This window comes from Arachis hypogaea, chromosome 2 (genome assembly GCF_003086295.3).
Source record: "Arachis hypogaea cultivar Tifrunner chromosome 2, arahy.Tifrunner.gnm2.J5K5, whole genome shotgun sequence".
NCBI classification, from domain to species: Eukaryota; Viridiplantae; Streptophyta; class Magnoliopsida; order Fabales; family Fabaceae; genus Arachis; species Arachis hypogaea.
In genome coordinates, this window is record NC_092037.1 from 102,475,403 (window position 1) to 102,498,611 (window position 23,209).

The window sequence follows — 23,209 nt, forward strand, 5'->3', positions numbered from 1 at the left end:
TGACACAAAAATATTAGTTACCTTTTTTATATTTTCATTAATACATTGTTATATATTAGATTGCATTTATTTATAATTACAAAAGACTAAGATATTATAAAGAGATAAAATTATATTTGACAAATAAGATATTAATAGAAAAATTATATCTTAAAATATCAACTTATTTTATTTGTACTTTTCCTGTCATATAGAAATATTAGACAAAGACACATACTCATTTTTTTATTATCACCATTAAACTTTTATAATTATATTTTTTATTATTTTATTTTTCTTTTTAAATTATGTGCGAAAAAAATAAAGATAAATTAAATTATTTATTATTTATTTTAGTTTTATATTTAATTTATCATTAAATAAAATATAAAAATATTAATTTTTATATCTTTATTATTTGTGTGTTATCATTAGTATCTTATTTTGTACATAGAATCAATTTTTTTTTATCCACGGTATCCCCCAACCCGATAAATCAAAGACTAATTTGTTACGAATCTGAACTCTATTTAAGGATTTGTCGCTGGCCAATAAATTACTGCATGCACTAGACAAGATAAATGCTTGTTACAGTCACATGCAGAAAATAAACAAATTACGGGCTAAAATGTATATGTTATTTAAGTCTGGGGGGTTTTATTTTTGGTCTAAGGGTGTTAAATGAAATTTTTGTGTTTTGCTTTGTAATTCTTTCTTTTTTTTGTCATTGTTTGTGATGATTTTTGTTATATCCGTCTAACCTGTTTTGGGCCTAAAAGTGCTGTGTATCTTAGTCAGAGTATTGGGCCTCAGTTCCTTTTTAAAAATTCAACATGCTAATATAAACGGAAAAAAAAAAAGAAAAAAAGAACACCTTAAATTATCTTAAAAAAAAAGTTAAATATTGAAATAACCACCCCACTCCAAATTTATAAAATTGGATAGTAACAAGAAAAACAAGATGATAAAAATATTACAAAAACTTCCTTAGTTCCTTACACAAAAATGTGTGACAACATATAAGTACTCCTTATTAGACAACAAAACATTAAGAAGTGAACTACAAATTCTTATTAAGAGTCATAAAAATTACATGGAAAAAGTAGGAACTAATAATGTTGTATTCATTGTGTTGATGGTTTACCAAAGGTTAGTGTTTCCATGTCATCAAGCAGCATCTTCATGTTAAGATAAGAAGATCCTCCAACTTCCATAGATTTCTTTGCCAACTCAGCAAGCTTTCTAACACTTTCTCTTCTCTCTTCCTTCTTGGCTCCATCTCCAATCACTTTCTCTATTGCCTCCACAATTTTCTCCCTCTTAATACTAGCACCATAATTTTCTTGCTTACCCAAAGGGATAGCAATTTCATTCCCTAATTCTTCACCAATACACAATATTTGCACAATCAATTTCTCATTGAAAAATTGGTCAGCAAACATAGGCCAAGTTATCATTGGAAGACCAGCACAAATTGCTTCTAGGGTTGAGTTCCAACCACAATGTGTTAGAAACACACCAATAGCATTGTGTGATAATAGTAACACTTGTGGGGCCCAACCATGAATTATGAGTCCTCTTTCCTTTGTCCTTTCTTCAAATTCACTATCAAATAAATCATCTTCTTTCATCACCCAAATGAATGGAAAATTGCATGATTCCAATGCCAAAGCAAGTTCTTGAAATTGTGCAAGTGCTAGGTTGTTGAGTGATCCAAGACAAACATAAACAACTGATTTTGTTGGCCATGAATCAAGAAATTTAAGACAAGAATCTAGGTCAACTTTAGATTTGTTACCTCTTTGACCAACATTGTTATTGTAGGATAATGAAACAGGACCAATGCACCAAACTTTGTTACCTTTAACCTTCTTGTATTCTTTGACATAGTCTAGTTCCAATTCCTCAAAGCTATTGATCACATACCCATATGCTGATTCTTGTGAAGTTCTAATCTTTTCATCAAGATCTCTGAGATCCTTTGCTTCAGGATTCAATTCCAATGGAAGTTGTGATTTTGTTAACTCAATTCTGTGTGGCAAATTAGGCACCACAATAGGCTTTGATTCTTGGACATTCTCATACACCTTGGACTTGAACAAATTGTGCAACAATAGAAGATTCATGCAACTTGTGCCATCAAATATAAGCCTTGGGATTTGGAACTTCATAGCAACATTTTCCATCCAATAGTTGAATTTGTCAACTAGAATGCAACTTATTGGGCTTGCCTCAATCAACTCTTCTATTGGTGTTTGCAACTTGCTAAGAGCAAACATGAAGCTTCTTATTAAGGCGCGCGAAGGAACTAGCTCCAAGCTTTCACACCCTTCTGGCAATCCAAATTCGAGAACTGGAATCTCGAATTGGATAAGCCGAATTCGTAATTTTGATGCATTGACAGTGTCAATCAGTGGCTTGATACGTTTCACGTTAAGGGGCGTGGTGACGAATGTTACAAAAGCTCCATGGTTTACTAGTAGCCTTGCTATGTCTACCATGGGAATAAGGTGACCAGGACACAAATATGGTACTAAAAGAAAATGGAGTTGATGCTTCATATTGTGGGATTCTAAAGCCATTTTTGTTGTGTTGAGACTTGAGAAAGAGAGTGACAAAGCTATAATTTGTTACAAAGCTAGTTAGATTTACTTGCTATGTACTATGTAGTTGGTATCTGAGGAAACTTTACCTAACCTAAGTTGGGTTATTTATTCTCCTTTATGTAATAAACTAACCTACAATAATTACAGGCCACACATTAGTCCATTTTGTCTTTTTCCAATCATCTAGTTGTATATTTATATACCATAGGAATCTCACAAAAAAAAAAAAATTGGTGTTTTAGGAATCTCACAATTTAAATCAATATCCTTTTTTTTTTAGTTTTCCCAGAAACTGATTTTGTATAGGGGTGCACAGACCCGGCCCGGGCTCGAACACTTTAGGGGCTAATTTGGTGTGATTTCATCGAGTTTAGGACCGGGTTAGGGTCTCAAAAATAGACCTGGTCATTATTTCAAGTCGGGTCCGGGCTATAATTCGGGTCACCCGAAGTCGACCCGGTGGCCCGATCATCATACATAATTAATATTTTGTGTTATTAGTGATGGATCATGACTATTTTTATGTGGAATTTAAGTATTGTAAACCTTAATATTTTGTGTATTAGTCATTATAAAACTATAAGTTAATGTTTTATGTTTAGAACGTATAAAACTTTAGACTAATGCATATTATTGTGTTATTTGTATTGATTTATATATTTGATATTATTAGACAATATTAGTATTGATTGTGGTTTTGCTTTAGTATTGATTGTGGTTATGCTTTAATTTTAAAGAAGGGTTGATTCTTGTTATATTTTTCTAAGTGAATTTTACCATGTTAAATAATGGTTGGAGTCTTGGAAATTTGGATATTTTTACATGCTAGCTTACAAGAAGGTATCAACGTAATGTAGTATTAACGTCCCGGTTTTCACCCGGTATAATTGTGACCTGAAAGTGTATTGATTTCATCGAGTCTAGGATCGAGTTCGGGTCTAATAAATAAACCCGGTGTATATTTCGAATCGAATCTGAGTCTCATCAAACCCGATTTCACCCGTCCCATGTGCACCCCTAGTTTTGTAAATGATATTTGTAAGTGAATATAATCATATTTTATACAAGGCTTCTTGTCTGAAAGTGACTTAGCAATCCTATGCCGAATGGAAACAATAGCAAAAAGCAATTAAATATGAAAATTAATAATGAAATATATAGCGAACAAGGAAATGCAACATAAAGATGGTCGTTATAATATTTTTAAATTTTAAAAATTATTTTATCAAATATATTTACTGTTTTGTGGGTCTCCATACGACCACCTACTGTCACCAGAAAATAAATTATATGATCTATTATTATATATGGCCATTTAAAATTAATCTTTTTATAATTAATTTAATAAAATTGTGAAAGAATAGAAAAAGAATAGATAAAGAAATTTTATTGATTGTTAATTGATTGAATTAAATTGTAAACTATGAGAGTAAAACTAAATATATATAGAACATTATTCTATGAAGGAAAAGTATATGCAACCAAAAAGTTATCAGCCAAAAACTAAATAAAATCATATTAATTTATATTAATAATTAATTTTAAATTTTTTAAATTCAAAATTTAGAAAATTTAAGTAAACCTAATTAAAACATAAAAATACCTTCCTCTTCTCTTTCACATTAACCTACCCACTTCTAACAATCACACACAGACCTCTCTCTCACCATCAGACCCTCTCCGCCTCCTCACCGCGACCCACTCCTCTTCTTGAAGTAGAAAGCGACACGTTGGAGAGGCTTTGCACCGACAGGGAATCGGAGGCGTTGATTGAGTCGGTCCAATATGACGTGAGCGACGTGGAGGTGGTTGGTGTCGAAGCAATCGGTAGCACGAATGAGCTCCTCTATGAAATCGAAGCCGGTGGCGGAAGAATTATTGGAGGTGTCGTGGAGGAGGCGGTCGAGGGTAGCAGTGGCATTGGCGTAGTTGTAGGATATGGTTTGGATGTCTGGGAATTCGAAGTGTGGGTCGAAGGAAGGAGAGAAGTCAGGGACATTAGGGAGGGTGGTCTTGAACAAGGATGGGTTGGAGTTTTCGTGGAATCCAAGGTCCTTCATGATGGAGTCCCAATCAAGATTGTGCAGCACATGGTCCTCTAGCTGGTGAAGACCCTCTTGCTGTGTGTTGGGTGCAGTAGCCACCAGCGCAGCCTTCTCAGGGGTGGGGCTTCTACACAGGTCCAGCACCAAAAAAACATTCATTTAATATAAAAAAAACATCTTAATACTTAACAAAAGAAACATCTAATTATATTTTAGCAAAAATAATTAAATATCTATAAAATTTAAAAAAAATATGAAATTCTTAAAGAAATGGATATTCACATTTGCAATACAAAAAAATTCGAAAAATATATAAAAGAACATCCATTTAGTATGAAAAAGAAACATTCTGATACTTAGTAGAAGAAACATCCATATATATTAACTCGTAGAGATTTTGAATTCATTCAAAGATATTTGGCTGGTTTTGGCTGATATGCTTTTGGTTCCCTAGCTTTACTCTTCTATGAAAGATAAAAACAAATAAAGATAAGATAAGAACAACTAAAGATAAGATAAAGAAAAAATAAGATAAGATAATAAAGACTAAAATTGTAATTGAATTTATGTATTCTGTTAGGTTAAATTTGTGAGCCACGAGACTTCTTTATTGATGTCATGGACTAAAGTGAAAGAGTAGTTTAATATAATTTAAATTAATCAAATGATTAACTCACTTGTTTATTTAAGTAAGTATCATGATTTAAATTTTTTTAATGTATAAACTATAGAAAAAAAATTAGTGTACTGAAAATACCGATATTCTAGTTGTTTTAACCGTTAATTTTAATTAATATATATTATATATCTTTTTTATAATTTAGATCAACAGTTAAAATAACTGGAACACTAGTATTTCCAGTATACATAAAACTCTTCCTAAACTATAAAGCAATTTCTTAGCCAATTGCAAGATCTTAAATAGCTGCGACAGATTATTTATTGGTAACCAGATTGAGAGATATTACGGAGAATCAAAATATTTTTTTTTTGTTATTATTTTGGTTGGTTTTAATTTGGAGGCCAGGAGGTCCAAAATAAAAAGACTAACCAGAAGCGTGAGGAGGCCCATCCCATTTTTGTTTATCCAATATCTATTATCAAGGCCCAATTAGAAGTGACAAAAAAGCCCAATTTAAAGCCTTAATTGGAATTAAATTTGGTCAAGAACGCGTAAGAAGCATTTTATTCCAACCTAAACAACAGAAACCATATATCTAATATAATTATCTATCTGTTTATGAATCGTGATAGATAAGTTAACCTTGGTCTACACAAATAAAACCATAACACCTCATTGAGATGACAAAAAGAATAGTCTTCGTGAAAAGAAAATTGATCTTGAAAATTTGACAAAATAACAAAAAAAAGTTGACACCGCCATGGGAATGATGAAACGTATAATTAATAGGACGATTCCACACACAAAACGGTCAATAGCAGCCATTGGACTTACTCAAAATCATAGCATTCATGCAACAAAATTGCACCACGTACCATACATGCATAGTTGAAGATTCAAGCCTCAATTCCTATATATACACTAATGCACATTAATTGTTACCATGTACTTCACTAGCTAGCTACCATAGCAACATTATTTTAGAAAGAAACAAAAATCATTCACTAATTTCACCAACAATGGCGAGTATTCGTGTTGTTGCTCTCTGCCTAGTTAGCTTTCAATTCCTTGTTTGTGGTACGTTTTAAAGTTCCAATCACATTTTGCATCTTTTTCTTCCTTCTATATGTCTCATTTCTACATGCCTATAATGTTAGATATATGTCTATGTTAAGATGTCTTTATTGTCAAATTTTGTATGAAATAAATTATATATGGTGGAAAAAAGTTTAATATTATCAACATTATTGGTCTATTTATTTAATGATATATAGTAAAGGGAAGCCATATAAACCATATACTAAAATTAAGAAATTTAATTTTAGTGCATAAAATTTTACATATTCATTCAATAACATTTATTTTTTTTATATGAAAACTTATGTAATAAATATTATAAAAAATAGTTATTTTGTTGATGTAATACTATTTCTTATTAATTATATTAAGTTATTATGTATATTATTAATAAATAAATGTATTAATATCAAGCTCTTGATTTTTGTTTTGTATGCAGTGATTGAAGGAATTCCAATTACTATCACAAACAATTGTCCATACACTGTATGGCCAGGATCCCAAGCTAACCAAGGTAGTCCACAGCTATCAAAAACTGGTTTTGAATTGTCATCCCAAAAATCCGACTCCGTCGACGTCCCGGCCAAATGGTCCGGAAAGTTTTGGGCCAGGACAGGATGTTCGAACAATAACGGAATGTTCTCCTGCGCCACTGCAGACTGTGGCAACCACGTTGAATGCAGTGGCGCTGGAGAAGCCACACCAGCATCTTTGATGGAATTTACGGTAGACACAAACGGTGATCACGATACTTACGATGTTAGCAATGTTGATGGATTTAACATTCCTTCTTCAATTACACCACAAGGTGGCACCGGAACTTGTAAAGTTGCAAGTTGTCCGGCCAACATTAATGCTGCTTGTCCGAACGACTTGCAATTTAAAAGTTCTGATGGAAGTGTTGTCGGTTGTAAGAGCGCTTGTGTGGCTTATGGTAAGCCGAAATATTGTTGCTCCGGGCCTCAACATAACACATCACAAACTTGCCCTCCATCAAATTACTCCCAATTCTTCAGCAAACAATGCCCTAATGCTTATAGCTATGCTTATGATGACAATAAGGGCACTTTCACTTGTTCAAAACCTACTGCTTATGCTATCAAATTATGTCCATAAATTTGTAATTTGCTTAATTAATTCCTAAATAAGAGGGACACTATATATTAATAGTATGGTTATGCCTTATTTTTTCATCACTTGGTGAAAAATTAAGTGCATATATTATATAGATATATACCATTCTAGCGTGTATGTTGGTGAATAAAACACAATCACACTTGTTGATTGTAATAGTGATTTGTCTCATCTAATAAAGTTTAATTCTTCTCTTTTCTTTTTCTTGTTACTTTCTTTCCTTTGACTAACTCTTTCTAACTCATTCCATTTATAATAATCATTCAGTCATACATTCTCTCTAAACACTTTTTATTCATTTCTTTAATAAATATATGACCATTATTATCAGTGAATTTCATATATAAAGAATTACCAATAATTGAAGTAAATACCAATAATTGATATTCAACTTTTATTTCTAAAATACCATCATAAAAAGTTAATTAAAAAATATATTTATTCTTTTTAGTTACTTTGGATAATAACTTTTTTCTATTTAAAAATTTCATATAATAAACGACTAAAAATTCTGATTAATAGACATGTATACGTGTTATTATTATCCACTGGTATAAATATAAATAATACAATTACAGGAATTCTGAATCTTATTATTTAGGTGAATTTTATGGTGTAAAATTTGTTTAAATTCTTCATGTGTAGAATTGACGTAGATCTTTCTTTATAAAAACATGTGTTCATCTGAAAGTTATAATTTTTGTCCGATAATAATAGGAGTGAGCAGATAATGATCATTTTTATAAATTTTTTAAAACTCATTATGGTAGGTTAATTGTACTTTGAGATAATTACTGTATAAAATTACGTTGATGTACATATTTTTTTTAAAAATATATATATATATATATATATATATAATATTAATCTTTTTAAAATGAAAAGATTAAAAAATTTCAAGAACAGGACAGAAAGTAAGTAGATCTAACTTTTAAATATCTAACACACATTTTAATGGATTCATTCACATTTTAACAACACAACATCAATGAATTAAAATTGAATAACCAGAGAAAAAACGCCACAGAAAAAGTTGCCAAACATTTTAACACCCAAAATCAATTTTATAAAATCACTTTTATTCAAATTTCAGTTTGTCCAACTACAATCCAAACACACACCTACTTATTTAGCATATGTGGCTTTCAACGTATGAACATAAGACATGAATTAATCAACAAGAACCGAATCAAAGGCATATTCCAGTTGAACAAACTTATATTATATATATTGGGCACGTATGAAATTGTAAAGTTGAATTTATTGGCAAGATCTACTAGCTATTTCGCTAGAACTTAATTTTTTTTTTTTTCCTTAAGAAAAAAATTTGCCTATCCCCAAATTTCAAAATTCCACGTTAGCTAGGTTTATCCAAAACGAACATTTATGTTGATATCTCTACGGATCGGATGATCTACTTATGGGCATATATCAATGAAGATATTTTGAATAATAAATGTAAGATATCACTTATTAGTTTGCACAAAATATTAAGACGACAAAAAATAATCAATTTAAACAGCTTAAATCTATTTTATCTAATATTTATTTATTATTTAATATTAAATAAAATTAAAAGTAATAAAATTTGACAGTTTTTAATTAACTTTTTTCATCAAATATTTTCATAAAGTGAATGTTTTTCATGATACATTATTGGGTAAAGACCATATCTAAATCATATCATCAATGATGATGAGGTTACTATATATATTCATTATAATTAAGGCATGGTGATGAAAAACATCGATCTCAATAAGATAAACTTGAATTAATAAACAAAAGCTACATATAGTTTCAATTTTATACCACTAATAATTATTATGCAATTTATCAATGCATATATAGTTGAAGGTTAATCTTTAAAAAAATACAAAAATATTTGGTAATCAAATTAAATTAACTAAAAATAGTTAAAAATTTATCTTATTTAATATTTATTAATTAGTATAGCAATTAATAAATGTTAAATAAGATAAATTTTAGTTTTTTTTTGTTTTTCTAATATTACCGAAAAAAATTGTTTAAATTTTTTTTATTTAATATTTATTAATTGTAGCGACAATTACTTGTAACAACAATTCATAAATATTAAATAAGGTAAATTTAAATTATTTTAACTGATTTTATTTTTATGTTCTAAACATTATTATTGTATGTATATATATGCCTCAAAGCATAGCAATGCACAAATATAATCCAATTTCATTATTAACAATGTCAACTATTCGTGTTTCTCTCTCTCTATTTAGCTTTGCATTCCTCCTTTGTGGTATATTTATGTTTTCAAGTTTCAACAACATTTTCCATCCTACTTCTCCTTTAAATTAAATTTCCTTGTGTTTCCTTTATCACATGATGTTGTTCTTTGGATCCAATATTATTATTTAAGAATCTTTATATATATGTCTTAAATTATATTCATATATACAAGATAAAAAGATAATAGTGTAGTTATCAAAAGTAACGTTCATATATATCATATCATATTATGGATACAAATATCATAATATATTATTTAATATTTTAATTTCTTTGTTTTCTCTTTGCATGCAGTGGGTCAAGGAGCACAAATTACATTCACAAACAATTGTCCATACACTGTATGGCCAGGAACACAATCTGGTGCAACTAGTCCTCAACTATCATCCACTGGTTTCGAATTAGCATCCGGAGCATCCAACACATTGGAACTTCCGTCCGGATGGTCCGGAAAGTTTTGGGCTAGAACAGGATGCTCCAATAATAATGGAGTATTCTCCTGCACCACCGCAGACTGTGGTAACCACGTTGAATGTGGTGGTGCTGGAGAAGCCACACCAGCATCTCTAATAGAAATTACTACAGGAAATAATAATGGTGCACAAGATTTTTACGATGTTAGTAATGTGGACGGATTTAATGTTCCTTCTTCAATGAGCCCACAAGGTGGCTCCGGTGCTTGTGGCACTGCGAGTTGTCCGGTTAACATTAATGCTGCTTGTCCGGCTGAATTGCAATTTAAAGGTTCTGATAAAAGTGTTGTCGGTTGCAAGAGTGCTTGTGTGATTTTTAATACACCTGAATATTGTTGCAATGGTGATCATAACACACCACAAACTTGCCCTCCAACAAACTACTCTCAATTCTTCAGCCAACAGTGCCCTAATGCTTATAGCTATGCTTATGATGATAAGAGGGGAACTTTTACTTGCTCAGGAAACCCTAGTTATGTTCTCAAGTTCTGTCCTTGATTTTATGTACATTAGTTTGGGAGGAACGTAACATGGATATATAATTGTGTTGTGACTAATTAAGTTTTTTACTTTTGTTAGAAATAAGAGAAAAGAAATTAAAAAGAAAGAAAAGAAAAAGAATAAAAAATATATAAAGAGAAATTTATGTTTTTTTTTTCATATAAAATATAATAAATAGAAATTTAACATTTCTTTAATTAATCATAAAGTGTACTATTTTTATTTAATAAAAGATGTTCATTTAAGGATGAATTTGAATTATATCAAAATTAGACTCAATTGAGTTCATGATAAAGAAATAATGATAAAAAAACAATAGGATAAACAAGACAATAATTGAAATTAATAAAAAAAATTAAATTATAATTGAAATAGAAACAAAAGATAGATTGAAATTGAGTATAAAGAAAATCACTCTACTTTCTACCTAATTTATTGATACAACAAGAGAGAAACTCCTCAACCTAACTTGTCAACACCATAATTTGGGAATTGAATCGAAGGGATTCCTCAACATTCTACTCAATTCTCCGATGCAACAAAAAATGGACTCCTCAACCTCAATTGTCGACACCATAGTTTCATCACGAAAACAAAAAAGGGGTTTTGAAACTTTTAAATCATTCTATACTACGACTACAATAGCTAAGGAGGTATTTATAACCTCTTATTAGGTTAAAACAAAGAAATCCCTAAAATCCATACAGATAAGGCCCAATTTAATAATTAAATAAACAAAATTAAAATATATTAAATTAAAACATCATAAAAATGTAAATTAATATATTTTAAATAACACTTTAACTCTTCATATTACGAACATTCTCTAATTTGGCAACAAAATTATTAAGACTTTTATTTTTTATTTTTGGGCATTCTATCATGTGCGGATTAAATATTGGAGTTATTAGGCACATATGCGTGGAAATTTTGAAATTGATGAGTTTATTGAAAAGATTTGTTATTTGTGTGAAATTTCGCGGTGGATTTTTCACCTCAGGTTTAGTAGCTAGATAGCCTAGAATAAAACATTTACGTGTAACAACGGCAAGTTGAAGAAAAATAATCCATTTATTAACTTATTATTATGCACCATTTTATACGTAGAAAGACTTGGTCAACACATCATAATATATAAATACAGAAGGTGGTTGCTATATAGTGAAATAAGTAATAACTATTTTATCTCGAAATTAACATGATAAGCTTTTTATAAGATAAAAATAAAGAAGTAATAAATCAACGAATGAATGTAGAGGAAGCAATTTAGATATTTATTAGAAGATTAACATATCCAATTTCATAATGTTCTTTTAATTTGTCTGATTCAGAAAATTATGTTAGAAAACAAGAAAAATCTGCACCGTATATCACGGCATAAGGACATTTCTACATATATATAGCAGCCCCATATGGACCAATTCATTAGAGCCACGGTGTATTAATTACAATCCAATGAAATTGCACCACGTAACCATGAATATAGTTGAAGAATCAAACCTCAAAGCTTATAAATAGTAATAAGCATTGTATGGCAATGGCACATTCATAATATTTTCTTGATCACTAAGCTAACAACAATAATGGCGATTACTCGTGTTGTTCTCTCCCTAAGCTTTGCATTCTTCCTTTGTGGTATATTTTCATCAAATTCAAACCACCTTAATTAATAACTTCCATATTTTATCTCCTTTTATTTAATTTATTTTTTATTTTGTCTTGCCGTCATACTTGGAAAACAAAAAACAATAAGTTTAGACAATTCAAATTTACTTTATTTAATATTTAGTTATTACATGATACATTAAATAAAATTTAAAATAATAAATTTTGCCAGCTTTTAATTTTTACCAAACATTTCCATTTTTCTTATAATTTCTCTAGTTATCACATTTTATTTGGAGTAGTAGTGTCTTATAAGTTATCCCACCTTCATTTTTATATATAGAATAATATTTTTATATCCATGATGTTAATGATGGATGGCAGTATATATGTATATTGTGGCAGACTAGTTAAATTATGGGTTAAATGCAATTTTGGTCTCTAAAATATAGATCGAAAATTTTTTCGTTCTCAATCTTTTTTTGCATACAAAATCGTTCCTAAGGTTTAATTTGATTTCAAAATCGTCCTTACCTTAAGGATCAAAATCGTACGAAAGTAGTGGCAGAAGTGGCAGCAGAAGTTGATCATGGACAGTTTCTTCTTCTTCTTCCCTTCTCCCTTTATTTCTTCTCTTCTCCCTTCGCAGAAGCAGAAACACTCTCTTTTTTTTATTTTTTTTATTTTATAATTTTTTTATTATGGATAATTTAGTCCAAAATTTTAATATTTAAGTTAAAGAGATGAATTTAAAACTTGGTTTTAAACCTTAGGAACGATTTTATATGCAAAAAAAAAGTTAGAGACGAAAATTTTTTTTAACCTATATCTTAAGAATCAAAATCGTACTTAATCCTTAAATCATTTATTTATTTATTTTAACTTGAAAGTAGATTACTTATTGCATTGAATCCTACATCCATCCAAAATTTATTATATTTTTAAGTTCATCTGACTTTTTCAAAATAATAATTCATTGGACAATCATTTAATTTCTTCTAATAATAATTTCGAATATATATCTTTATGAATATATTACATTATTATTATTATTATTATTATTATTATTATTATTATTATTATTATTATTATTATTATCAAACCCAATATTGACATTATTCGCATTAAATCTTCTATAATATTATTTATTCAGATATATATGAATATTAACTTGACATAATTTGTTTTTTCAGTTGCTCATGGAGCTCAAATAACCCTTACAAACAAGTGTTCATACACAGTGTGGCCAGGATCACAAGCCAATGCCAATAGTGCTCAACTATCAACAACCGGTTTTGAATTGCCAAGTGGCCAATCCAAAACAGTTGATGTCCCAGCACCATGGTCCGGGAAGTTTTGGGCTAGAACAGGATGCTCCAACAATAACGGAGTATTCTCTTGTGCTACTGCAGACTGTGGCAACCACCTTGAATGCAGTGGAGCCGGCGAAGCCACACCAGCATCTCTAATGGAATTTACCATTGCATCTAACGGTGGACAAGACTTCTATGATGTTAGCAACGTTGACGGATTCAATGTTCCCTCTTCAATTACCCCGCAGGGTGGATCTGGTACCTGTAACGTCGCGAGTTGTCCAGCTAACATTAATGCTGCTTGTCCGGCCGCATTGCAATTTAAGGGATCTGATGGAAGCGTTATTGGTTGCAAGAGTGCTTGCGTGGAATTTGGCACTCCTGAGTATTGTTGCACCGGCGATCACAACACACCGGCGACTTGTCCGGCGACAAACTACTCCGAATTCTTTAGCAACCAGTGCCCTAATGCTTATAGCTATGCTTATGATGACAAAAGAGGAACTTTCACTTGTTCAGGAAGCCCTAATTATGCTATCAACTTCTGTCCATGAACTTAAATTAATGCATACATTATATATATGGCATTAATATTAATTAATCAATAATTTTGCTATGAAAAAATAAGTGCATATATCAATGCATAAATAGATTCATAGCACATGCTATATATATGGCATTGTTATAGTGTTTGTCATGAAATGTAATAAAAGATATATAATTTTTCTTCTTCTATATATATATGATTTTTCAACAGCAAAGTTTCGCATATAGCAAATAATTTTGTTCTTTTTATTACTCACATAACCACCTATTGCAAATTTACTTATCTCGTCCATATACTACTTGTAGTTTTTTTTTTAATTAATAATTACCGGCATATCCAAGGTTGAGGGGGTTTATACTTTATAGTTTAATTAGCAGTGTCTCAATTCATAGTTAATTCCAAAAATAAACGACAAGTCGTTCGTGCAGAGTAACCTATATCAATTATTTTAAATTACTTGGACTATAACATGCATGGTTTAGATATTTGTTGGGGCTTTATTTATTTACAATTGAATTTCTAAAATTTTAATAATATCATGATAGATGTATACTAAACCAGTCATTAGTCACCAAAAAAAAAAAAACCAGTCATTAAAATAAAATATATATTAAAATATTTATAAATATATTTATATACAAATATATAATAATTAATTTTAAGGTGCAAATGATATTTGTATTTTTTAATAATCTAATACGTTGTATACTTTGTGTTCTTATTAGTAATATGCGAATTCTTCCAATTTTTTGGTTTCTCAAAATAAGACAATTTCGATAAAGACACTAAAATTTTTTTTAAAGAGGTTTATATGTATCATGATATTATTAGACATTTTTTTTAAATTAGTTAATATTTTTTTTTAATAAACCAGAATAAAATCAGTTTATTATAGTAACAATAATAAACTCAATTATTCACATTATAATTATTAGATTCGATTTAATCCGATTAATTTACACAATCGAATTATGTTTAAATTTTTTGATAAAAAAGACAAATATATCATTGATTTTTGTTTTAAAAAAATAAAAAAAAAACATAATCCAACAAAATTAATCGGTTCGATCGAATCTAATAATAATTGAGTTTATTATTATTATTATAAAAAATTAATTTTATTTTAATTTATTAAAAATTTTAAAAATAACTAATTCATTAATATATCTAATAATAATACGAGACATAAGTATCTTTATAAAAAATGTTTTAGATGTGTCTTTACGTGAGCATCCTCCTGCTCAAAAAATATAATACGCGGAAACTCCTATCTTCACGAGTCTTTATCTCTTTTTGTTGTTGTTGTTTTTTTCTTTAATAGTTCTTGATCTACTCTTGTGAACGTAGTCACGTTTTCTCCAGATTTTTTAACTAGATTTACGGGAAAAGTGGTAACGTGTATGTAATATGTATTGTCTTAAAAAGGAAATCTCTTTTAATTTGCTCTTATTTTTCCGAAAATATTTAATAACAAAAAAAAATAAAAACTAATCACAACTTAATTATTTTATTTAATATTTATTAATTATTTAATAAATAATAAATAAAATAAATTCTAACTATTTAATATTCATTACTTTGTTTTTATCTAGTCATTCTTTAATTTAAAGATTAAAAGTTACAACGAACAAATCGGACTTTAGTTTTATTTATGAGTTCATTGAAAGAAAAAAAAAACTCAGTTATGCATGTCAAACCAAAACTATTATTGGAGAAAAACCTAACAACAGAAACTTGAGAGAGAGAGAAAAAAAAGATTTACAACACGTCATAAAAGATTAACACGAAGATTTCTTCTTCCAGAAAACCATGTTGAAAATAAGAAAATATGGCATTATATTAATTAATTTCTATACATATATATATATATATATTGCGGTCAGCAGCAGCCATGGACTAACTCATAGTCATCAATATGGCATTATATTAATTAATTTCTCAAAATTGAAAATTCAACCTTCAATTACTATAAATAGCAAGGCATGTTAATTGTTATTAGCACATACTTCATACACCATAGCAACATAACAAGAAGAAATCAATCACCAATTTCACCAACAATGGCGATCATCATCACCCGTGTTATTGCTCTCTTCTTCCTTGGTTTTGCATTCCTTGCTTGTGGTATGTTTAATTTTCATGTATTTTTTCATCACATTTTCTTTTAGACTACTAGTGCCTCTTAATTATCACATGATCAAGCATCAAGATTATCAAAAATATTTGAAAAATAATAAAAATTAGCTTAAATCAACTTAAAATTGTCTTATTTTATATTTGTATAAATACATAGTATTAGATGTAATAAATATATAACTTTAAATATTATATATAGATATTAAATTAAATAAGATAATTTTATATTATTGTCTTCTTAATATTATTGTAAGATTATAGATATGTACATGACTAAATAATGTGAATTAACCATGACTCTTAATTTTGTTTTTTTTTTTTTTGAAGTGGCACAAGGAGCTAGGGTTACCTTCAAGAACAAATGTCAATATACTGTATGGCCAGGAACCCTAACTGGTTCTCAAAAGGCGCAATTGTCACAAACTGGTTTTACATTGGCACCTGGAGCAACCAATTCTTTGAACCTTCCATCTTCATGGTCTGGTAGGTTCTGGGGTAGAACTGGTTGCTCCAACAACGGCGGAAGGTTCACTTGCGCCACTGGTGACTGTGGTACTGGTCAAGTCGCGTGTAATGGCAATGGTGGAGCCACACCGGCAACCCTAGTAGAAATTACTGTAGCATCTAATGGTGGACAAGACTTCTACGATGTTAGTAATGTGGACGGATTTAACCTACCTCTTTCGGTTAGCACTCAAGGCGGTAGAGGCACTTGCAAGACCTCGAGTTGCCCGACCAATATTAACCGGGCTTGCCCGAGTGAATTGCAAGTGAAAGGCTCGAATGGAAACGTTGTCGGTTGCAAGAGTGCTTGTGTAGCTTTTGGCAAACCTGAGTATTGTTGCACTGGTAGTCACAACACTGAAAAAACTTGCCCTCCAACAAACTACTCTAAATTCTTCAAACAACAGTGTCCTGATGCTTATAGCTATGCTTATGATGATCTTAGGAGCACTTTCACTTGCTCTGGAAAGCCTAATTATACCATTACATTCTGTCCTTAAATATTATAGCTTTGAGTAGCTAGAAAGGGATAGATCTTAATAACTAATTGTTGTGCCTTAGTTATACTTGACAAAAAATAACTGCACACAATTATTATACAGGATAAAAAAAAATAATACTACTAATAATCATCACATCCCTTTGTGATTGCATTGTATTAATAATATATATAGTGATTTCCAATAATAATAAAATCTTATTATAGTGTTATACCTTGTTTGGTTTATGTGATGATACTAACTTAAGTATTACGTACTCTTTCAATATTGTATAAATGAACATGTAACGTATTTATTATTTATGTTGTCTTTATTAGGATTTTTGTATGCTAGTCAGTAGTAATTCATTATCAAAGTTATATAGTTGATTCCAAAATCGAAATGATATATAGTTAATGAAATATATATAAAATACAAATCATTTTTTGTTTTTCAATCATAATGGTGACATGATATACGTCTATTTTAGACTTGGGGTGCTTCTTCTTTAATTTATGGTCCTTAATTATTACTCTCTCATAAATATATTGACTGATATATATACCTCACCAAAAAAGTATATATATGACTGGAATCACCAACGGTAGGTACAAAAAACGTAATAAGTAAATATTTTAGTGTATGAAAATAAATTGTCATGAATTAGACAACAACAATAAAATCTTATCTCATTAAAAAAAATTGGCTACATAAATCAAATTTATGATATTATTATATCTTATTAAGACTGTTAAAATAGATCAAATTTGTCAAATCAATTTATTTATCTATTAAAACGAACCCACTTTTATTTCTAAAATTATATCTATTTAAATTTTGAGTTAAAAGACTGAACTCAATTAACTCAAAAAATGACGGATTAAATAAACGATTTACTTAATTTTTTTAATTTTTTCAAAAAAATATGGCTGGAAAATATTTTTCATGATCGAATTGAAAACCCAACCCGTCGATAAAAAAGCAATTTGTTGAAAATTTTTTATTTAAAAATAATATTTTTTTGTTAAAATATTTTTTAAAAAATAAAATAAAAGAATAAACAGGTTGGTCCGTTTAATTTATTGAATTGAGAAATTATAGACAATGAATAAAACAAGTTTAAACGGGCCAACTTATTTAACTCGTGAACTTAAGCGGGTCATGCGTCTAAATGAATCGACGTACTGACCCGTTTAACAACCCTATATTTTTTATTATGTATTATACCTACAATAAAATTATAATATATAGATTTTTTTTTACCACCTCATATATGGTATTTTTAGGTTATTATATAATTGATTATATCTATGTCTAGCATAAATGTTCATATATGAGTTAATTTCAAAACAAAAAGTTCTAGTAATTAGATTTATAATTTTTTATGTGCCTTCTCTTAGTATTAATTTAATTTTTTAAGAGAAGTGATATCATGATATAATATTAGAATTTTTATAATCTAATAATCTAGAATTTCATTATTGATAACTCCAAAATAAAATTTAACATAAGATAAATAAAAAAATTATGCAAAATTTTATACAAATTAAATCGAAAAAAGAAGTTCTTATATAAAAAAACGTGTTAAAAATATAATTATTTATTTGTTTTTTTCTATCTGCTTAAATTTTTAGGAGATATAATATTACTAATAAATGAGATGCTATATAATAAAGAACAATGATGCATTTTTATTTTTAGATATTTCAAAGAATTACTAATAATGGAACCACAAAATGTAACCCATGGTATGTAGTTTAGTCTTGATTGAACGACCAAATTAAAGAACAAATTTATTTTACTAGTAAAAGGACGTGATTTTATTTTATTATGAAAATTGAAAAACGCCAGATGTAATTACTTGACACATATGGCAAGTTTTATCCTTTGATCTTGTCACTCGTTTGTGCTTATTACAAAGACTTTTTCTCCTCACATAATCTTCTTATGTGTAGTGCGTTTAACTTTCTTTGTTGTTTGAATCTATTTTAATTAAATAAAAGAAAATAAGAAATCTCTATTGTGCTGAATTAACGGTCAGAAAATTATTACCTAATAATAATGAAGGATAATTTGCAATGGTTAATTAAAATATGGTTAAGTTAGCTTCAACTTTAATTTATTGCCATTTAATTATTAATATGAGACTTTTCAAGGTAATATATTATATATCATGATGGAGTTAGCTACTAATTATATTCATCCATAGTCTTTGTTAATAAACGAAATATTTGGTAACTAATGAAAATTAGCCAAAAATAATTATAACTTGTCTTATTTAATTTTTATTAATTGTTGTGATGATTAATGAATGTTAAATAAGATAAGCTTTAACTTTTTTTTTTATCTTCCTAACATTACTGATTAATAAATTATTTTTTTTCCATTTATTATGATAATTTCTCATAATATAATACTAATATATAGACAACAAGAATTGACATAAATGAAAAAATTAAAATAGTATCTCTCATCACAAGAATATATGATTCCGAATCTTTTAATTCTTATCAGAACTAAAATAATCCATTTAGTAGATTTGGCACAATCTATAGATGTGAAATTCACCTGAGTTTTTTTTTTTTTTTCAATGAAAAGTTATTATACAAAAGATTGGACGACTGAATCTAAGCTTCCACATATATTTCATCATTTTTGGTTTAAAAATTAAAATTTACAACAAATGATGAAAGAGAGTAATGAAGATCATCATTATCATTTTATTATTAGTACTTATATTAATTTGTGGAGATCATTTTTATTTTTGTTATTTAATTGAGTTTGGCATGCATGCATATATATGTAGATGGTAATTCAATGTATTCTAACTAGGTAGCGCAATTCTCGCCATAAATTGAAGTGTGCTTGAAGTGACACATTCTTATTGATTTCATCATCATATGTTGAAAAATTATCAAACTTCTAAAATGACACGTCTTCTGATATTTTTTCTTTTGTTTATTTTTTTTCCCGAAAAGTTAAACCCATCTTCCTATATTTTCTTTTGTGTATGCAACAACTTATTAATCAGCGACAAACTCTTAAATAGAGCTCAAATTTATCGTGGATTAGTCTTTAATTTATAAGGTTAAAAAATATCAAAATAAAAAAAATATTGTATCTTAGGTTTGAGTAAAAAAATGTCTATAATTCTTTAAGAGAAAAAAATGTATGTCTATATTAGGTCAATTTTTTTATGGATTAAAATTGGTATTTTTTTTTACCAAAATAGTCTAACTAGATAAAATATCTTTATATATGAATCTATCTCTTCTTTGCAACTTACCAAAAAAAAAAAAAAATACATGCTAACACCTACACATAATTTGCAGATTGTAAAAAATAACCATTGATTAAGAAAGATTTTTCGTAGTTGACAAAAAGTATTTTTTTTTTAAAACCAATTTTACATATTGCAAAAAACTTTTCACTGATCTCATATGTATTTTGCAAATTGCAAAAAGTTGTTATTACTGCATACACATAAATCTCACTAATAACCAATATTAATACATTATACTAATTTTCTTTTCTTATAAAAATTAATTTCGTGTTGATTATTTTAAGAGTATATATTAGTAGAAAAAATTATAAGTTCTATGAGGCATATTAATATACCAAAAAAAAAATGTGGTGTCCATCTAATTAATTTGTCGGAAGAAAGAAGAATGGAGATAGAGTATAGTAGGGACACCTTAATGTATAGGTTGCAGGTTGCAATAATTGTTTTGAGTGTTCCAGATAAAACACAGATTGGCTCAGAGCAATAAGTTACTATCACAGTACATTTTCATCACGGGACATGACGAACTTTTTAATTTTAATATGGAGAGAAGGTTAATGTATATTAGAATTACGGAAGTATATGATATTTTACTTAAAAATTACACAAGATAAATTGAATTGTTTGATTGAAGATACTATAATCAGACGAATAGAATACAAATGGTACAGAAAATTTTAGGTTTAATTTGTGTACTGATTTCACGTGACAGACGGTACAGAGAATCTTGAGTCTGATTTTAGTACACAAAAAATTTTGCTTCACACAAATTGGATTACGGTCTAATTTCTTCCCACTAAAACCAAAAATTAAACGTCGTCACAACAATGTATATCCCTCTAATACTCCATAACTCAGCATAACTCACATGTCAACCTCATATAAAAAAATTAGCTGGACATGACACCCTCTTAATAATTTACATGCATATTATAATATAAAAAGATTATTTATACAATAAAACTAACTATTAATATATTTATGTATAAATATATATAATTTAATTTATTTTTAATGTGTATTATATTTTAATATATATTTTATACTAATAACTAATTATAATAACTGATTTAATATACATGTAATATAATTGATTGTACTATCATTCAAGTAATTATGTGTTTAAGGTTTTGTTTTTAATTTGTTTATTAATTATTATAATCTATTTTATTTATTTTAGTTATTTATGATATTTTTTAATTTAATAGATTAAAAATTAATCCATCAAAAATTTAAATTTAATTTAAAAATTTATCATTAATTAAAATAAATTTAAATTTCTAATATTTATTTAAATAAAAAAATAACCAATTATTCCATCTTAGGTGATGAATTACAATAACTAACACTTGTTAGTTGCTATGTCCAAGCCAAATAAACAAAATAAGAACACTTATGGATATTCTTTAATTATTTTAAATATTTACAGATGGAATTAGAAAAGGACATATTTTTATATTATTATTTAAGGTTATCATAGAAACGGTGACACGCAATGTTAATTATTTATTAGGAGAATTATTATGGATTATGGTCCACACTCCACAGGGCAGAAGAAAATATGATTGTTTGTTATCTGTTTTCTCTTGCTCTTTTGTATTGTCTCTTTTCAACCAAAATAAATCAATAAAACAAGAAAAAACAGGTTGGAAACAAAAACCATTCCAAAATAAAAGGGTCCAGAAGGTATCGATTTTATTGTCCTCCATTTTTGTCCCATTTTTTTTATCATATATATATATATATATATATAATTAAATAAAATATATTTTTTATTCATAAAATTTGATAAATTTTTTTAAAATAGATCTAATTTTTATTTTGTTTTAATTTTAATTTAAAAATTTTTAATTTACATCAAATATATCCTTGACGGATAATTTTTAAAAAAATTTAAGACCAATTTAACAATAATTTTATAAGAATAACCCTCAATACAAGAAAATCAAGCATAATTTTCATGCATTATTGTTATATTGGTCTTAAATTTTTTAAAAATTTAGCCGTTGAAGAATATATTTGATGTAAATCAAAAATATTTGAAAGAAAATTGAAACAAAATAAAGCTTAAGAGTATTTTTAAAATTTTTACCAAATTTTTAGAATAAAATATATACTTTACCCAATTTAATTTTGATAGACTATCAATATAAAACTACATCTAATTACATAACGTTATATTATTAAAAATAATTATTTTTTACATAAATAATTATATAAAAAATAATTATAATTATACTGTGAATATATTAAAATTAAATTAATATATATGATAAAAAATAAGAAATATTTGTTAATGGCGGTTAAGGTATATGCCATGGTTGAAGTTTGACAAAATGGGAATGACCTTAAATAATGTTTAATTAGGGTGTGACTTTAAATCTTGTGTAATATATAATTGGTTGAAGTTAGCAGCCACTTATTATTTGGTTGATTTATTATTTCTTACCACAACCCAAAATCATTTATTTATTTATTTTTCTATTTCATTTAACTACTATATATTGAGTTATCCACCATTATGAGCCTTTTTTTTTAACAATATTCTTAGCATATTTTAGTCTCTTCTCGTTTTTTCTTGGAAACGAAAACGTTTTCAAAAGAAGAGTTGAGAAGATCTCAGTTTTATTCATATTCTATCAA

General features: G+C 28.0%; 5 protein-coding genes across 5 annotated transcripts; 4 read left to right on the forward strand and 1 right to left on the reverse strand.

Moving 5' to 3' along the window:
- Positions 1 to 1,103: 1,103 nt before the first annotated feature.
- Positions 1,104 to 2,561, reverse strand: LOC112730051 (UDP-glycosyltransferase 73E1-like). The gene has a single exon (XM_025780168.1). It carries the CDS (start codon positions 2,559 to 2,561, stop codon positions 1,104 to 1,106), a length of 1,458 nt encoding a protein of 485 aa, XP_025635953.1.
- A 3,523-nt stretch (positions 2,562 to 6,084) lies between these two features.
- On the forward strand, positions 6,085 to 7,662 carry LOC112759602 (thaumatin-like protein 1b). Its single transcript, XM_025808058.3, has 2 exons — positions 6,085 to 6,329; positions 6,769 to 7,662. Exons 1-2 carry the CDS (start codon positions 6,272 to 6,274, stop codon positions 7,443 to 7,445), a joined length of 735 nt encoding a protein of 244 aa, XP_025663843.1. The 5' UTR covers positions 6,085 to 6,271; the 3' UTR covers positions 7,446 to 7,662.
- A 2,018-nt stretch (positions 7,663 to 9,680) lies between these two features.
- Positions 9,681 to 10,745, forward strand: LOC112720604 (thaumatin-like protein 1b). Its single transcript, XM_025771599.2, has 2 exons — positions 9,681 to 9,735; positions 10,020 to 10,745. Exons 1-2 carry the CDS (start codon positions 9,681 to 9,683, stop codon positions 10,694 to 10,696), a joined length of 732 nt encoding a protein of 243 aa, XP_025627384.1. The 3' UTR covers positions 10,697 to 10,745.
- Positions 10,746 to 12,134: 1,389 nt separating this feature from the next.
- On the forward strand, positions 12,135 to 14,354 carry LOC112759618 (thaumatin-like protein 1b). Its single transcript, XM_025808059.2, has 2 exons — positions 12,135 to 12,334; positions 13,498 to 14,354. The coding sequence occupies exons 1-2, from the start codon at positions 12,283 to 12,285 to the stop codon at positions 14,169 to 14,171; spliced, it is 726 nt and encodes a 241-aa protein (XP_025663844.1). The 5' UTR covers positions 12,135 to 12,282; the 3' UTR covers positions 14,172 to 14,354.
- A 1,726-nt stretch (positions 14,355 to 16,080) lies between these two features.
- Positions 16,081 to 17,515, forward strand: LOC112759634 (thaumatin-like protein 1b). The gene is made up of 2 exons (XM_072222283.1): positions 16,081 to 16,288; positions 16,628 to 17,515. The coding sequence occupies exons 1-2, from the start codon at positions 16,147 to 16,149 to the stop codon at positions 17,302 to 17,304; spliced, it is 819 nt and encodes a 272-aa protein (XP_072078384.1). The 5' UTR covers positions 16,081 to 16,146; the 3' UTR covers positions 17,305 to 17,515.
- The last annotated feature ends 5,694 nt before the right edge of the window (positions 17,516 to 23,209 follow it).

Bases quoted from the DNA above. Each gene is read 5' to 3' on its own strand.
- LOC112730051 (XM_025780168.1), bottom strand. From the start codon at position 2,561: ATGGCTTTAGAATCCCACAATATGAAGCATCAACTCCATTTTCTTTTA.
- LOC112759602 (XM_025808058.3), top strand. From the start codon at position 6,272: ATGGCGAGTATTCGTGTTGTTGCTCTCTGCCTAGTTAGCTTTCAATTC. The intron at 6,330-6,768 runs GTACGTTTTAAA...TTTTGTATGCAG, and splicing joins CTTTCAATTCCTTGTTTGTG to TGATTGAAGGAATTCCAATT.
- LOC112720604 (XM_025771599.2), top strand. From the start codon at position 9,681: ATGTCAACTATTCGTGTTTCTCTCTCTCTATTTAGCTTTGCATTCCTC. The intron at 9,736-10,019 runs GTATATTTATGT...CTTTGCATGCAG, and splicing joins CTTTGCATTCCTCCTTTGTG to TGGGTCAAGGAGCACAAATT.
- LOC112759618 (XM_025808059.2), top strand. From the start codon at position 12,283: ATGGCGATTACTCGTGTTGTTCTCTCCCTAAGCTTTGCATTCTTCCTT. The intron at 12,335-13,497 runs GTATATTTTCAT...TTGTTTTTTCAG, and splicing joins CTTTGCATTCTTCCTTTGTG to TTGCTCATGGAGCTCAAATA.
- LOC112759634 (XM_072222283.1), top strand. From the start codon at position 16,147: ATGTTAATTGTTATTAGCACATACTTCATACACCATAGCAACATAACA. The intron at 16,289-16,627 runs GTATGTTTAATT...TTTTTTTTGAAG, and splicing joins TTTTGCATTCCTTGCTTGTG to TGGCACAAGGAGCTAGGGTT.